Source organism: Odocoileus virginianus, chromosome 11 (genome assembly GCF_023699985.2).
Source record: "Odocoileus virginianus isolate 20LAN1187 ecotype Illinois chromosome 11, Ovbor_1.2, whole genome shotgun sequence".
NCBI lineage: Eukaryota > Metazoa > Chordata > Mammalia > Artiodactyla > Cervidae > Odocoileus > Odocoileus virginianus.
In genome coordinates, this window is record NC_069684.1 from 4,826,456 (window position 1) to 4,842,774 (window position 16,319).

Genomic DNA, 16,319 nt, shown 5'->3' on the forward strand with positions numbered 1-16,319 from the left:
TCAGGTGGAGGAGCTTGATTCTTTTTATTTCGTCCAGCGTTCTGGAAAAGGGTCGACGATGACCGCGCCTGCCCTTGATTCCTTCCCATCCTTCCTAAGTGGGGAAGTGACAGTGTGTTCACGAAGAGGCGCTGAACATTTCCCGCGAGCCGCTGAGGTTCTCCTTTAGGTCTGCAGACGAAGAAGTGATGTCCTGGCAGGGTCTGAGCAGGAGGTGCAAAGCAGCCTGCGCGCTCACAAGTTAGACCTGGGCTGGGGCCACACCCCGCCTCTCCCGGCTTAAGGACCGGCCCGAGGCCCCGCCTTGCAGCCCGCCCATTGGCCGGCCGGGCCGCGTTCCAGGCCACGCCCACCTCCGTGACCGCACTGGACTCGGTGAATCCGTGGATTGTTGCGCGCGGTAACTCAATTCGGAAAGGTCTGTCCCGCGTTGGTCTGCGGTGTCCCGCGTTGGTCCCCGCTGAACGTCCCGAAAATGACAGCGTCTTGCGCGCCTCGCCAGGCACCTCCCGCTCGCCCCGAGAGTCCCCTCTTCCCTTGGTGCTGCGTTGGGATGCTTTTGGCGGCCCTAGTGCTCCCGTTACCCATATTCTCCGGTAGGAGCCTGGAGACAGCGTGCGCCCAGACGGCGAACTGGAATGGGTCGGGGGCGGGCAGGCCAGAACCGGGGGCGGGGGGCTTTGCTTGGTGGTGCGGGGCGGTGACACGATGCTGGATTCAACGGGGGTCCTGCGAAGTTGGGGTAGAGGGCGGAGTTTGGGTAGAGAGCGGAGTTGGGGTATAGGGCGGGGCGGGTGTTTCCCGGGTCTAGTTGTGCGGCGTCCTAAGGAGAAGGCTTGCTTGTTGTGGGGCACTGAGAACTGCGCGATGGTGGGCTCGGCATGGGTTCACCAGGGCCAGGCTGGTTCCCTGGCAAGAGCTTGTAGGGTGTTTACAGGACAGAGCCTGGTGAGGACAGGTGCAGGGCCCGGGTGTTGGTGGGGAGGGCTTGCTCAAGTGTCTGGGGATGTTGCGAGGGGAAGGATTTGCCCTGTGTTCCCTGCGCGGTTGGGGGAATGGGGTTATGTCCCGCTGGGGGAGCCGGGAGAAATATACCCCGGTATATGCTTTCTGGAAGTCCCCAACATAGTAGTGCCCGGTGTGGGACTAGAAAGCTTATTGTTTGCTTTGCGTGGGGCTTACCAAAGCAACCGAAAACATATTGGTAGCCAAACCTAGTGAAAAATGAGTATCCTGGAGATAAACTATAAATGATGTTCACCTGGTTTTCCCTTAAAGCTCATAAATTAGAGCTGAGACCCCGTCCACTAAGTTTGTGTGTTTCATTGAATCAAACAAATACTTTAAATATGTACAAAAATGCATGCTTATTGTATAAAACATAAACAAGGACAACCATTTTTTAATACATTGGTATATTTCCTTGTCTTTGTCCACAGATGTGTTTCTATGCCCAGGATATTTTTAGGATCTATTCCATGTAGTTTGTTTGCTGCAGTATTTCTTAGCAGCATTCATTCAACAAATACTTGTCTTCTGTATGCCAGGTCCTGTCCAGGTCCTGAGGATGCACTGGTGAACAATAAACACAGCATTCCTATTTTCACTCTCCTGATTTCACTGTCTGTCTGTTCCCCCCCCCTCCCCCTTCCGCACATACATGTGAGTATATGCAGGGACTGAGTTTTGCTCACTGTTACACCCCCAGTGCCAGGCACACATTAGGAAATCGAATATTAATATTTGCTAGAATTTGTTGGGAGTGGCAGACGGTAGCCAACACGTAAGACTAATGAATATGCTATAACCCAAGAGAAGTGCCCAAGAGGAAAGAAGCATGATTCTCTGATGGCATTTAACAAAGGACTGGTGGGAGGGAAGACTTTTCTGCTCAGCAAACAGGCTAGACTCTGCCATCTTGTCTTCTGCACTTGTTGTTTCCTCAGAGGGCTTAGAAGATTCTTCTGCCTTATGCACAATTAACTCTTTCTTATTCTTCAAGCTCTGTGATGTCACCTTTTCAGAGGGACTTTCTCTGACCTACCATTTCCAGTGGACACACACACACTTCAGTTTAATTCTCCTGCTAACTGGTAGTCACCCACCCAAACTGTGTTTTCCATTCTCTCCTCACTAGAATGCAGAGATCTTGGTTGTCTTGGCACACTTGTGGTTCGAAATGCCCCTTTTTTTTTTTTTTTTTTGCCTCAGTGTCAACACTCTCATATAACTATCGAGTACCAGAAAATTAGAGGTAACTTTCAGCTGGGGCTTAGAGTCCAGGAACAACTTCTCTTGCTTCCAGGAGGAGGGTTCTCTAAAGAGCCACCCTTAGGATGGCCTTTCTGTGGTGCCTGGAAGCTGAGGCAGGGGCAGCTGAGCATCCGAAAGGATTTATCTGCCCCTGATAGTAGACTCCTCAGGGCCCACACTGCTGCAGTCTTGCTTGTTACAGATGGTTTTAAAAGTTTACTTCTCTGCAGGAGAGGTGTGAGTGATGGAACAGCAGTGCTAACGAGAAATTAAAAGGAATTCTTTAATAATGTTTAAAATATACGTAAGGCTAGAAGTTGAATGAGATGATGAGAATTGTTCAAAATAGAGAAAAAAAGGATAAAATGAATAGGATATATCAGGGAAGATACCAACTGGAAATGAAGAGGATGAATAGGTTATGTTTAAAGTTGAAAGGTAAAATCAGGATAGGTAGGAAAGTTAAATAAGGTATAAATGGGAACTCACTATACTGGGCATGGAAAGTATGTGGATACAACAAACAGTCACAGAAGTGGCTCTTGAGGAGCAGGTTTAATAAGTAGTAGTTGTGCCTGGAAGGCTTGCCAGCTCGGAGGTAGCTGCCCAATGTCAGGAGCCCACAGAAGGGACCAGTCTCATTCCTCCAGAGCAGGGTCTGCTTTTTGGGACAAAACCTATAATTTCCTTTTGTAAGTGATCTCTTCTGCCTATATTGTCTTTTCTTTCTTCCTAATGAAAGAAGCCAAGATCAGTAAATGCTTACATGATAGTGTCTTAGTTTTCTTGCTCTTTGTATTACAGTGCAAGAAGAACAGTCCTTATCAGTCAGTTGCTAGGTTACCATACTACTGGGAGATAGACAACAGAAGAAATGATGTGGTCAAATATTTCTCCAGTGCATAAAGTTTTAAGATGATTATTTTCAATGGTTGGATTTATTGTACTGTATTCTTTACCGTTGATTTCTGTTTAACAGTAGTGATACTTTGAAAACCCAAGTGTTTTGAAGCATGACTGTGACAGACATGCTGTGTGAGATGTTGTTGGCCACAAGGATGAAGGGAGTCCACTATATTATGTGTTCAACATAAAAGCATGTAATGGTAAGCAAGCAGAGGAAAGGCCAAGTGCTGCTGAACTCAGGTTGAATTTCTTACCACTCAGAAAGTCAGTACTTCAGAGACAAGTGTCAGTAGGAATGGAAAGGTTGCTTTAAGCAGAAGGCTGGCATCTGGGGAGAGGGCAGACTTCTGTCCCAGAACCTACTCTGAAGATTCTGCTTGGCCCTGAAAGTTTTTAAAGGGAAAAAGGGGAAGTAATCTCCAAAGTTAGTCATCGTGATGTGCACGCATGCTCAGTCGTGTCTGACTCTTTGTAACCCCATGAACTGTAGCCCGCCAGGCTCCTCTGTCCGTGGGATTCTTGAGGCGAGAATAGTGGAGTGGGTTGCCATTTTCTACTCCAGAGGAATCTTCCTGACTCCAGGGATTGAGCCCATGTCTCTTACGTCTGCAGGCAGATTCTTTACCACTGCACCACCAGGGAAGCCCAGTCATTGTGATAGGAAGTCATATTTGTTGACATCTCCAGTTGCCTGCAGACTTCTTGACTCCTTGTGATCTTTCTTTAGATGCTCTCTCACTGAGTTTGCTCTCAAGATTACTGAAGGGAAAACTGGGGGGAAAACTGGGGGAAAGACTGGCCATCTCTTAATTATTCTTCATTTCCATTTCTTGAACTTAGAAAAGAGACAACAGGTTAGGCAGAGTATTGTGTGATCAAAAGATGTGAAAGGTATGCTTGGGCCAGAGGTTAGTTAAAATATAGCTTTGATAAAGTGACAAGACAAAGGGGACCTCCTGCAGATAGCTCTTTCCTACAAAAAGCTGCTTACACGAGAGAAGGGACTGATCACTGCCTCCCCATGGAAGCAGAAGCTACTTGCTAGAGGAGATGTTGAGTGAACTAAGGTCAAGGAAGACAAGAGCTGAAGGAGTTGCTCCAGAGCAGGAAGAAAGGTGTTCAGAGCAGAGGAAGGAGTGTGAGCAAAGGCTCAGAGAGGTGACGTGGCTTAGGGCAGTGGTGACCTGTCTGGTCACCCCACGTGGCGGCAGTGGGGTGAAGGAGCCAAGAGGAAGGCAGCAGTGTAGATCACAGAGTGAATGATTGTGGAGAAACAGGATAGTTAGGAATGAACAATTAAAATCAGAAAAATCAGACTATGGTATTATAACCTGTTCTTTCTGGGCACCTTGAGACTTTTTGTTGGCTCTAGCAAATGCACATCTAAACTCTGTGTGTGTGTATATACTCAATTGTGTCTGACTTTTTGTGACCTCTGGACTGCAGCCTGCCAGGCTCCTTTGTCCATGGAATTGTCTAGGCAAGAATACTGAAGTGGGTTGCCAGTTCCTACTCCAGGGGATCTTCTGATCCAGGGATCTAACCGGTGTCTCTTGCATTTGTAGGCGGATTCTTTACACTGCACCATCTGAGAAACCACATCTAAACTAGGTTGCTTTAATTTCCCCAGGCTCAGTATAAGACCATTTCTTAAGGACTAAATACAAACATCGCTGTCATCACCATAGGAGGATTTCAGATGACCGACAGTGATGGAAAACAGTGTTGGTAATGGAACCAAGATTCCTGGCTTGACCCTGGGTGTGCTACCTACTAGGAATGTATTCATGGGAAAGTTCCTTCACCTTGCCATAGGTCAGATTGCTTATCTTAAAGAAAGGAAAATAGTACCCAATTCATAGGAAGACTGTGAAGGATATGTTAGTTTAAAAAACACGAAAACAATGATTGGCACAGGTAATGCCTGGTTTGCTATTTCTAAAATGATTGATATCACCAATGTTTTTGTAAGAAACATGTTCTGGAATTGTTCATTGCTAATCTTTAGGAAAAATATAACCTACAGTCTTTGGAGTTCACTTTTAATGTTAAAATATGATTTCTTGTCATAGAAGTGATATAAAATAGGTTTATAATAAAATATTAAAGCAAATATTTTGACATGAAAGAAGTGAAAAATTCTGATAAACAAATTTTTGTAAAGAAACCCCCCAAAAATGGAATCTGAAAAAAACAGTAGTAAAAAAAAGTGATGATTTGAAGATATTTCTGGAGCAGTTTGGCTGAAGAGTAAAGAATTTTAATTTTATCAAAAGTATGTAAAACTGATAACAGTGCTCCTTCAACTGTGGCGCTAGGAGCTAGAAATGCAGTGATGAATGAGACATGGCCCCCGGGAAGGTTACCATGTCCTAGGGAATATAAGCAATGAACAATTACAGTATGAAAAGTGCTATGAAAGAAGTAAATTGTGGCACCACAAAGACACTTGACCCAATTTTTTGAGTGAGAGATGTTAAGAGCCTCAGGGAAGAAGTGGCATCTAGGATGAAACTGAAGGAGGGATGGCAAGGTCTCTGGTCAAAGCTGGTCAAATGATGCATGGAGGTCCAGGGTGATACAGGAAGCTGAGTGATTTAATGGGCAGTACTGGTGGAATTGAATGTTGCCTGGAAAATCCCATGGATGGAGGATCATGGTAGGCTACCGTCCATGGGGTTGGAAAGAGTCAGACATGACTGAGCAACTTCACTAGATGAGTGTGCAAGAGTGAGCAGATACTAAAGCTCTCTTAGCTGTATCAGGGAACCTTAGACATTATCATGAGGGAACAGGGAGCCATTGAAATATATCTGACTTGGAAGAGCCCTGGTCATGGCATTATATCAGTATTATATGGTGGTGGTGTGTAAATGAACTGAATGAAAGGTGGCAAGACCAGTATGGAGACCTATTCAGAAACTCTTGCAGCAGTTCAGATAAGAAATGATAGTGGCTTGAATTTTTAGTAGAAGTAAAGGTGGAAATAGAGAGAAAACAGGCATTTCAGTTGTGGAAACTTGGTATGAAGAGTCAAAAGAGACCACACTCTGGCTTCATTATGTTACTTGAGAAAGTGCAACACCTTCCAAGTAGAGCTGTGTTGGGAGGGAATTGAATACATAGACTTGGCACCCCAGCTAGAGATCTAGGATGGATAGAGTGGTTTGGGAGGCAGCTCTTATCAGTGTTCATGATGTCATGAGAGTATATATTCTCACCCAGGGGGATTTGCAGAATGAAAATTAGGAACGTTCCTAGAATAACCCATGAGTAACGTCACATAATGCAATCAGACATAGAAGGAAGAGTAGCCAGAGGACAGGCTGGACATCAAGGTCACTTGTTTCCTGAAAACCAAAGGAAAGAGCTTTTCGGGCATGAAGGAGCAAAGGGAAAATGATCAATCGCTCCAGATGTTATAGGCAGGAAACCTTAATTTTAGGTTACTGAGGGAAAGGGTTAGGGTGAATTTTATCTAGAAGGAAGCTACTTAATGACTTTGAAAGTATGTTATAAATGAGTGGAAATTTAGAAGTAAAATTGACAGATTATGCGTTAGAATTTGCACTTTGAAGAAGCAAAGAAATTTTAAAAATAGATAAGATTTGGGGAAATTATGCCTTGGGTCAGAGACCATGATTTCCTGAGGGGACTACATGAGAAGGGGTATGGGTGTGTGCTTGTGTCAGAGATTTATTTTTAATTTTTGTAAGTGGGTAGAGAGTGAGTGCATAATTTTTCCAAGTGTGTAGAAAGTGAACAGTTCTCTTGATTCATAGCAGAGTACTGTTTCACTTTTCTATCACTTACCTGGAGCAATAGGGAATTTTCTGAATGCAGCCTATTGTATTGTGTAATAATACCTATTTTTAAAGTATAATATTGCATTTCTTGCCTTGTTTTTTTACTAATGACTTATTACTTGATATTTAGTTTATATTTATTTGAAACTATAGAAGTGATGTTAGACAAATTTGAGTGAATTTTTATTTGAGTTCAAAAGGGTCATAAAGCAGTGGAGACAACTTACAACATTAACGCGTTTGGGCCTGGAACTGCTAACAAACGTACAGTGGAGCAGTGGTTCAAGAAGTTTTGCGAAGGAGACGAGAGCCTTGACGATGAGGAGCATGGTGGCCGGCCATGGGAAGTTGATAATGACCAGTTGAGAGGATTATCAAGGCTGATCCTCTTACAATTACACAAGTTGTCAAAGAACTCAGTTTCGACCATTCTCCAGTCATTCAGCACTTGAAGCAAATTGGGAAGGTGAAAAAGCTTAAGTGGGTGTCTGATGAGCTGACTGGAAATCAAATAAATCATCATTTTGAAGCGTTGTTTTCTCTTATTCCACACAGCAACAGTGAACCATTTCTTGGTCAGATTGTGACATGCAACGAAAAGTGGATTTTTCTATGACAACTGACAACAACCAGCTCAGTGGTTGGACCGAGAAGCTCCAAAGCACTTCCCAAAACCAAACTTGCACCCCCCAAAAAAGGTCATGGCCACTGTTTGGTGGTCTGCTGCCCACTTAATCCACTGTAGCTTTCTGAATCCTGACAAAACCATTACATCTGAGAAGTATGCTCAGCAAATCAATGAGATGCACCGGACGCTGCAATGCCTGCAGCCAACATTGGTGAACACAAAGGGCCCAATTCTTCTCCACTACAGCACCCAGCCACACATCACACAACCAACACTTCAAAAGTTGAACAAATTGGGGTAAGATATTTTGCCCCATCTGCACATTCACCTGACCTCTTGCCAGCCAACAACCACTTCTCCAAGCGTCTTGACAACTTTTTGTAGGGAAAATGCTTCTACAAAAGGCAAGAGGTAGAAAATGGTTTCCAAGAGTTCTTAGAATCCCGAAGCATGGATGTTTATGCTACCGGAATCAACAAACTTATTTCTCATTGGCAAAAATGTGTTGATTGTAATGAATTCTATTTTGATTAATAAAGATATGTTTGAGCCTAGTTATAATGATTTAAAATTCAGTCTGAAGCTGCAATTACTTTTGTATCAACCTAATATATAAAGTGAAGTCATATTTTGAAATACATAGTCCACATCTATTTTGATCTTTTGAAATCAACAGTGCTTATTTAATGATCTCTTCTTACTACAGCAAGTCTTGAGCACCCAGTGTGTACAAAGTAATAGAAAAAGTATATGATCCCTTCCCTCTAGAACCTTGCCTTCTGAGAGGAAACTGAGCATGAATTGACAAGTGATCATATGCTTGTGTTTCAAACTATGGAAGAGTAATCTGAGCAGAGTGTTATAGACTATAAAAGAACTTTTAAGATGAGAGGTGAGTTTTGAAATAAATTTAGGGAAAAAATGTGTAAGGAAACATGTGCTGTGCTGTGCTAAGTTGCTTTAGTCGTGTCTGATTTCTTTGCGACCCCCTGAACTGTAGCCAGCCAGGCTCCTCTGTCCATGGGATTCTCCAGGCAAGAATGCTTTAGTGTGTTGGCATGCCCTCCTCCAGGGGATCTTCCCAACTCAGGGATTGAACCCACGTCTCTTATGTCTCCTGCATTGGCAAGTGAGTTCTTTACCATTAGCACCACCTGGGAAGCCCGTGAGGACACATACATTTAATACCCAAAAGATAGATTTTGTGTCCTTGAATTTACTGTTGAATGAAAATTTAGCTTATTCCTCATCAAGTTAAAAGTTAATAGGATTTTTTCAGTAAGCAAGGCACATTCTCCACTACTACCATCGTTTGGATAAAACCATGGATAAAATCATTTAAAATCTTGCTAAGAAACTTTCTACTTATTCTGTATTACCTGCTTGCTGCTAAGCCATAATGGCTGATGGGAAAGATTAAACCCCTAATTTTCTGTCTTTATTCTCTTATTCCTAGTACGCTGCATTGATCCACCAGTATTGGACAGTATGAAGCTTAAGGGTGTCATTAAACGCCATTATTACCCCGGGGACAGAATAGACTATGAGTGTTACCGAGGATACTTTTACGTGTGGCCTTATCTCCTCTCAGCTACTTGTGAGCCTAATGGCTCATGGAGCCGTATTGAAGAAGCATGTTTAAGTAAGGAAACTAAACCATTTTTATTTCCTAGATTTTTTTTTTCATTCTCTAGAGATTTTTGCACATTTTAAGAGTTAATTTTCCACTACAACAGTAGTGATTTTCTCATAAGAAACTAGGTTGTAGATAGCAATCCATTTTTTCTGGCTTTGAGAAATCTCCAGGGAATCTTTCTTGGGGATTGTCCCTCGATAAATGTGAATTTCAAGTTTGCCCTTATAATAATTAATAAAGAAAATAATATTTCATCAATAGAAAAGAACAGTGTAGAATTTTGATCTTGATTTAAATGTTTTGAAATTGGTATGAAAAAACAAATTTGAAAATTTTCTTTTAGGAAAATCATGTCCAGATCCAAAAGTAAAACATGGTAAAGTAGTTGCCCCAAATGAAACATTTGAGTGGGAATCAGAAGCTCACATTTCTTGTGATGAGGGGTAAGTAAGTTACGCTTTAGAAAGAAATAAGGTAAACATTGTGAATTTCATTTTTCTTTGCTTCTCAACTTGATCATTTCCTTAAAGTTGATTTCATGTTTCTTTCTAGGTGGTAAGTGGCACTTGAAATGATGTGTTATACTGAAATGATAAGTTACACTGAAAAAATGTGTAATTAATAGAAAGAAAGTAAAATTGAAGAAAAGCAAGATTATATACTTATTATATGTGAGAATAAGCCTATTGGATGTGTCAAAAATGTAATAATCATGGTAGCTTTATCCTTAACTACAAAGGACACCTGTTTAAAATGGCCATTCTCAGAGTTGAAGGCGGGCTCACAGAATGACTGACGTCAGCAGTGTAGGAGGGCTCCTTTCTCTCCACACCCTTTCCAGCATTTATTATTGGTAGACTTTTAAATGATGGCCCTTCTGACAGGTATAAGGTAATATCTCATTGTAGTTTTGACTTGCATTTCTCTAATAATTAGCAGCATTTAGCATTTTTTTTTCATATGCCTGAAAAAGACACTTGTATGCTTCTTTGCAAAAATGTCTGTCTAGTCCTTCTGCTCATTTTTTTATTATGTTGTTTTTGGTATTAAGCTGTGTGAACTCCATATATTGGAAATTAATCCCTTCTTGGTAGAATCATTTTAGTTAGAATATTTTTTAGATATTTACTTAGAATATTTTCTCCCAGTCTGTAGGTTTCCTTTATTTATGATTTCCTTTGCCATGTAAAATGGCTTCCCATTTAATTAGATCCCAGTTTTTTATTTTTGTTTTTATTTTCATTACTCTAGGAGATGTATCCAAAAAAATATTGCCACAATTTATGTTAAAGAGTGTTCTGCCTATGTTTTCCTCAAAGAGTTTTATAATATCAGGTCTTACATTTAGGTCTTTAACCCATTTTGAGTTTAGTTTTGTATTTATTTATATGTGGTGTAAAAGAATGTTCTATGTTCTATATGGTGTAAAATGTTCTATATGTAGAATGTTCTATATGGCATAAAAGAATGTTTCATTCTTTTCACATGTAGTTGTCTAGTTTTTCCAGCACCACTTATTGAAGAGACTGCCTTATCTCCATTGTCTCTTCTTGCCTCCTTTGTTCTAGATTAGTTATCAGTGTATGAGTTTATTGATGGGCTTTCTAGCCTGCTCTGTGGTTCTATACATCTCCTTTTCAGCCAGTACCATACTGTTTTGAAGACTGTAGCGTTATAGAATAGTTGAAGGCAGGGACCACGATTCCTCCAGTTCCATCCTTCCTTCTCAAGATTGTTTTGGCTGTTAAGGGTCTTTTGTATTTACATACAACTTAAGACATTTTTTACTCTAGTTCTGTGAAAAATGCCATTGATAGTTTGGTAGGGATTGCATTGAATTTATAGATTGTCTTGGGTAGTATAGTCATTTTGACAATGCTGATTCTCCAAATCCAAAAACACAGAATATCTTTCCATCTGTTTGAGTCATCTCCAATCCCTTTCATCAGTATCTTATCATTTTAAGAGTATAGGTTTTTTTGCCTCCTTAGACAGGTTTGTTTCTATATATTTTATTCTTTTTGATACAGTAGTAAATGGGATTGTTTCCTTAATTTCTTTTTCTGATATTTCATTGTTAGAGTATAGAAGTGTGACAATTTCTGTATATTAATTTAGTATTCATCAACTTTTCAAAATTCATTGATGCGCTCTAGTAGTTTTCTGGTAGTGTCTTTAGGATTTTCTATGTATAGCATCACATCATCTGCAAACAGTGATGGTTTTACTTCTTTTCCAATTTGGATTCCCTTTATTTATTTTTCTTCTCCATTTCCTGTGTCTAGAACTTCCAAAACTATGTTGAATTAAAGTGATAAGAGTGGGCATCCTGGTATTTTTCCTGATCTTAGAGAAAATGTTTTCCATTTTCACCACTGAGTATGATATTAGCCATGGATTTGTCATATATGACCTTTATTATGTTGAGCCATGTTTTCTCTAAGCTCACTTTCTGAAGAGGATTTTTTAGATCATAAATGGGTATTGAATTTTATCATATATTTTTCCTGAATCTATTGATAGGATCACATGGTTTTTGTTCTTCAGTTTGTTAATATGGTGTAATGCATTGGTTGATTAATGAATATTTAAAAATCTTATATCCCTGGGATAAATCTCACTGGATCATGATGTATGATCCTTTTAATGTATTGTTGGAGTTGGTCTGCTAATATTTTGTTGAGAATTTTCGTTTATATTTTCATCAATGATTGACCTAAAATGTTCTTTTTTGTGTGATATCTTTGTTTGGCTTTGGTATTAGGATGATGCTGGTCTCATAGAATAAGTTTGGAACTGTTCTTTCTTCTCCAAGTTTTTGGAATAGTTTCAGAAAGATGGATGGATGTTTGGTAGAATTCACCTGTAAAGCCATCTGGTCCTGGAATATTTTGCTTGTTGCGAGTTTTTAAATTACTGATTCAATTTCAGTACTGGTGATTAGTCTGTTCATGTTTTCTATTTCATCTTGGTTCAGTCTTGGGAAATTATCTCTTTCTAAGAATATTTCCATTTCTTCTACATTAGATTGTCCATTTTATTGGTAAATAGTTGCTTGTAGTAGTCTTTTGTGATCCTTTGTATTTCTGATGTGTTGGTTGTAACTTCTTTTTCCTTTCTGGTTTTATTGATTTGGGCCCTCTCCCCTTTTTTCTTGATAAGTCTGGCTAAAAGTCTATCAATTTCTTTATCTTTTCAAAGAACTAGCTTTTAGTTTCATTGGTCTTTTCTATTTTTTTAATTTATTTATTTTAATTGGAGGCTAATTACTTTACAGTGTTGTGGTGGTTTTTGCCATACATTGACATGAATCAGCCAAGGGTGTACATGCATCCCTCCATCCCGAACCCCACTTCCACCTCCCCTCCCCCATCCCATCCCTCTGGGTTGTCCCAGTGCACCGGCTTTGAATGCCCTGGTTCGTGCATCAAACTTGGACTGGTCATCTATTCCACATATGGTAATATACATGTTTCAGTGCTGTTCTCTCAAATCATCCCACCCTTGCCTTCTCCCACAGAGTCCAAAAGTCTGTTCTTTGTGCCTCTTTTGCTGTTTTGCATATAGGGTCATTGTTACCATCTTTCTAAATTCCATATATATGAGTTAATTTACTGTATTGATGTTTTTCTTTCTGACTTACTTCTCTCTGTATAATAGGCTCCAGTTTCGTGCATCTTATTAGAACTGTTTTCAAACTTCTAGTACAGTTTCATTTGTTGCTGCTCTGATCTTTATGATTTCCTTCTTTTTACTGACTTTGACTTTTATTTGTTCTTCTTTCTCTAGTTGCTTTAAGTGTAATATTAGGTTGTTTGAGATATTTCTTGTTTCCTGAGGCAAGTTTGTATCACTATAAAATTCCCTCTTAACTACCACTTTTGCTGCAGCCCATAGGTTTTAGATCATGTTTTCATTTTCATTTGTGTCTAGGTATTTTTTAAAAATGCCCTCTTTGGTTTCTTCAGTGCTTCATTGGTTGTTCTATAGCATACCATGTAGCGTCCACATGCTTGTGTTTTTTGCAGTTTTTTTTTTTTTTTCCTTATAGTTGATTTCTGACCTCACAGGGTCATGGTTGAAAAAGATGGTTGGTATGATTTCAGTTTTCTTAAATTAGCTGGAATTGCTTTGTGGCCCAGCATGTGATCTACCCTAGAGAATGTTCCATGTGTACTTGAAAAGAATGTACATTCTGCTGCTCTTGGATGAAATGCTCTGTAAATATTAATTAAGTCCATCTAGTTCAATATGTCACTTAAGGCTCTTGTTTCTTTATTAATTTTCTGTCTGGATGATCTATCCATTGATGTAAGTGGGGTGTTGAAGTGCCCTACTGTTATTGTATTACTGTCAATTTTCCCTTTTTGGCTGTTAGCACTTGGCTATATGTACCAAGGTGCTCCTATATTGGGTGCATATATATTTAAATTGTTATATTTTCTTCTTGGATTGGTTCTTTGCTCATTATATAGTGTCCTTCTTTGTCTCTTGTAGTAGTTTTTACTAAAGAGTATTGTGTCTGCTAGAAGGGTTGCAACTCTGACTCTTTTGATTTCCATTTGCATGGAATGGCTCTTTCCATTTCCTCACTTTCAGTGTGTGTGTGTCTCCAGATCTGAGGTGGCTTTCTTGTAGACAGCATGTATATAGGTCTTGTTTTTGTAATCATTTAGCCAGTCTGAGTCTTTTGATTGGAGCATTTAGTCCACTTACATTTAAACTAATTATTGTTATGTATGTTCCTATTGTCATTTTGTTGATTTTTTTTTTTTTTTGCTTTTCTTCTCCTTTCTCTCTCATATATTTTGATGACTATCTTCAGTGTTACATTTGGATTCCTTTATCTTTTTTATGTGTACATCTATTACAGTTTTTTTGTGGTTATATGAGATTCTTGTATAGGATTCTATATTTATACATGTTTTAAGTTGCAGATTTCTTAATTTCAAATGTGTTTTAGATATCCTGCCTTTTATTCTCCTCCCCTCACAATTACTGTTTTTGATTTTATATTTCACATCTAATTTTTTTGTGTATCCCTTAACTGCTTATTGTAGATACAAATTATTTCATTGCTTTTTTCTTTTAACTTCCCTACTAGCTTTGTGTGTGGATGATTTTCTAACTGTAAGTTTGCCTTTACCCATAAGCTTTTCCATTTTATAATTTTCTTCTTTTTATCTGTGATCTTTTTATTTCCACAGAGAATTTCCTTTATTGTTTGATGTAAAGATGTTTTGGTAATAGTTAATTATTTTGTTTTGCTTGTCTCTAAAACTTTTGATTTCTCCATCAAATCTGAATGAGAGAGCTTCGCTGAATAGAATATTCTTGATTGTAACTTTTTGACTTTCATCACTTTAACACCTCTTCTTTATGGCCTACAGAGTTTCTGCTGGAAAATTAGTTGACAATCTTATTGGAGTAATCTCATATGTTATTTGTTGATTTTCACTTGTTGCTTTTAATATTTTCTCTTTATCTTTAGTTTTTGTCATTCTGATTATTCTGTTATGGTATATTCCTCTGTGGGTTAATCCTATATGACACTTTCTGCACTTCCTAGACCTGGGTGACTGTCCCTTTCCAGGTTAGGGAAGTTTTTCAGCTATTATCTTTTCAAATATTTTCTCAGGCCCCTTCTCTCTCTTCCTTCTGGGACCCCAATAATGCAAATGCTAGTGTGCTTAGTGTTATCCCAGAAGTCCCTTAAATTGTCCTCATTCTTCTTCATTCTTTTTTCTGTTCCATGGCACTGATTACCACCACTCTGTCTTCCACCTCACTGATCTGTTCTTCTGCCTCATTTACTCTACTGTTGATTCCTTCTAGTGTAGTTTTCATTTCAGTTATTGTATTCTTTAATTGTATTTGGTTTTTCTTTATAATTTCTAATTCTTTGTTAAAAAAAACTTCTAATTTTTCACTTTGTGCATCCATTCTCCTGAGTTCTTTGGTCATCTTTACTATCATTACCCTGAACTCTTTCTTGAGTCGATTCCATTTCTCCATGTCAGTTAGTTCTCCTGGGGTTTTATCTTGTTCCTTCATCTGAAATGTATTTTTATGTGTCTTCATTTTCTTTAAATTGCTATTTGTATATTTTGTATGTGGTATGTTGGCTACTCTTTTTTGATTTTGGAGAAGTGACCCTCTGTAGGAAATGTTCAAATCATCCCAGCAGTGTGCTACCCTCTCATCATTCAAGGGCCCAGGATTAGCTGGCCTGCATTTGTAGACTCAATTTGCAGGCTGCAGGGCTGTAATTTTCTTGCTTCTAGTGTCAGCCCCATGGCCACTGGAGGGATCTTGGTCCTCTGTTGGGCAGGGTCATGTCTAGTGAAGTGAAAGTCACTCAGTCATGTCTGACTCTTTGCGACCCCTGATCTATACAATACATGGAATTCTCTAGGCCAGAATCCTGGAGTGGCTAGCCTTTTCCTCCTCCAGGGGATCTTCCCAATCCAGGGATTGAACCAAGGTCTCCTGCATTGTGGGCAGATTCTTTACCAGCTGAGGCACAAGGGAAGCCCAGATGTGGCTGTGGGCTCAGGAAGTCTTTAGGCAGCCTGTCTGTACATGCTCATTTGTTGTTTGGCCTGAGGTGTCTCCAGCACTGGATCCTACAGACTGTTGCGTGGGGCCAGGTCTTGGTGCCAAAATATCAGCCTCTGGGAGGGCTCACACAGATGAACGCTCCCTGATATATCTGCCATGCATGTGTACTCAGTCGTGTTCAACTTTGCAACCCCATGGGCTGTAGCCCTCCAGGCTCCTCTGTCCATGGACTTTCCCAGGCAAGACTACTGGAGTGTGTTACCATTTTCTTCTCCAGGGGATCTTCCCAACCCAGGGATCAACCTGCATCTCCTACATTGTCAGGCAGATTCTTTACTGGGCCATCTGAGAAGTCCTATATATCTGCCACCAATGTCTGTATCCCCAGAGTGAATCACAGCCGCCCCCTGCTTCCTCAGGACACCTTTCAAGATCAGTAGGTAGTTCTGATCCAGGATCCTATGAAGTTATTGCTTTTGCCTTTGTTCCTGGTGTCTATGAGACGTTTGTGTACCCCTTTAGAGTAAAG

General features: G+C 40.0%; 1 protein-coding gene across 3 annotated transcripts in view; it reads left to right on the forward strand.

Annotated features, from left to right (window-relative positions):
* LOC110148106 (membrane cofactor protein-like) overlaps positions 1-16,319 on the forward strand; it is a 100,164-nt gene that overhangs the window by 44,252 nt on the left and 39,593 nt on the right. The window contains exons 1-3 of one of the 3 annotated variants that reach the window (XM_020910006.2): positions 368-596; positions 9,050-9,235; positions 9,573-9,672. In XM_020910006.2, the coding sequence (XP_020765665.2) occupies positions 476-596; positions 9,050-9,235; positions 9,573-9,672 (407 nt within the window). In that variant the 5' untranslated portion in view covers positions 368-475. Of the gene's footprint in view, positions 1-367; positions 597-8,379; positions 8,486-9,049; positions 9,236-9,572; positions 9,673-16,319 lie in introns of those variants that run through there. The other 2 variants (XM_070473850.1, XM_070473851.1) reach the window with 2 other exon arrangements.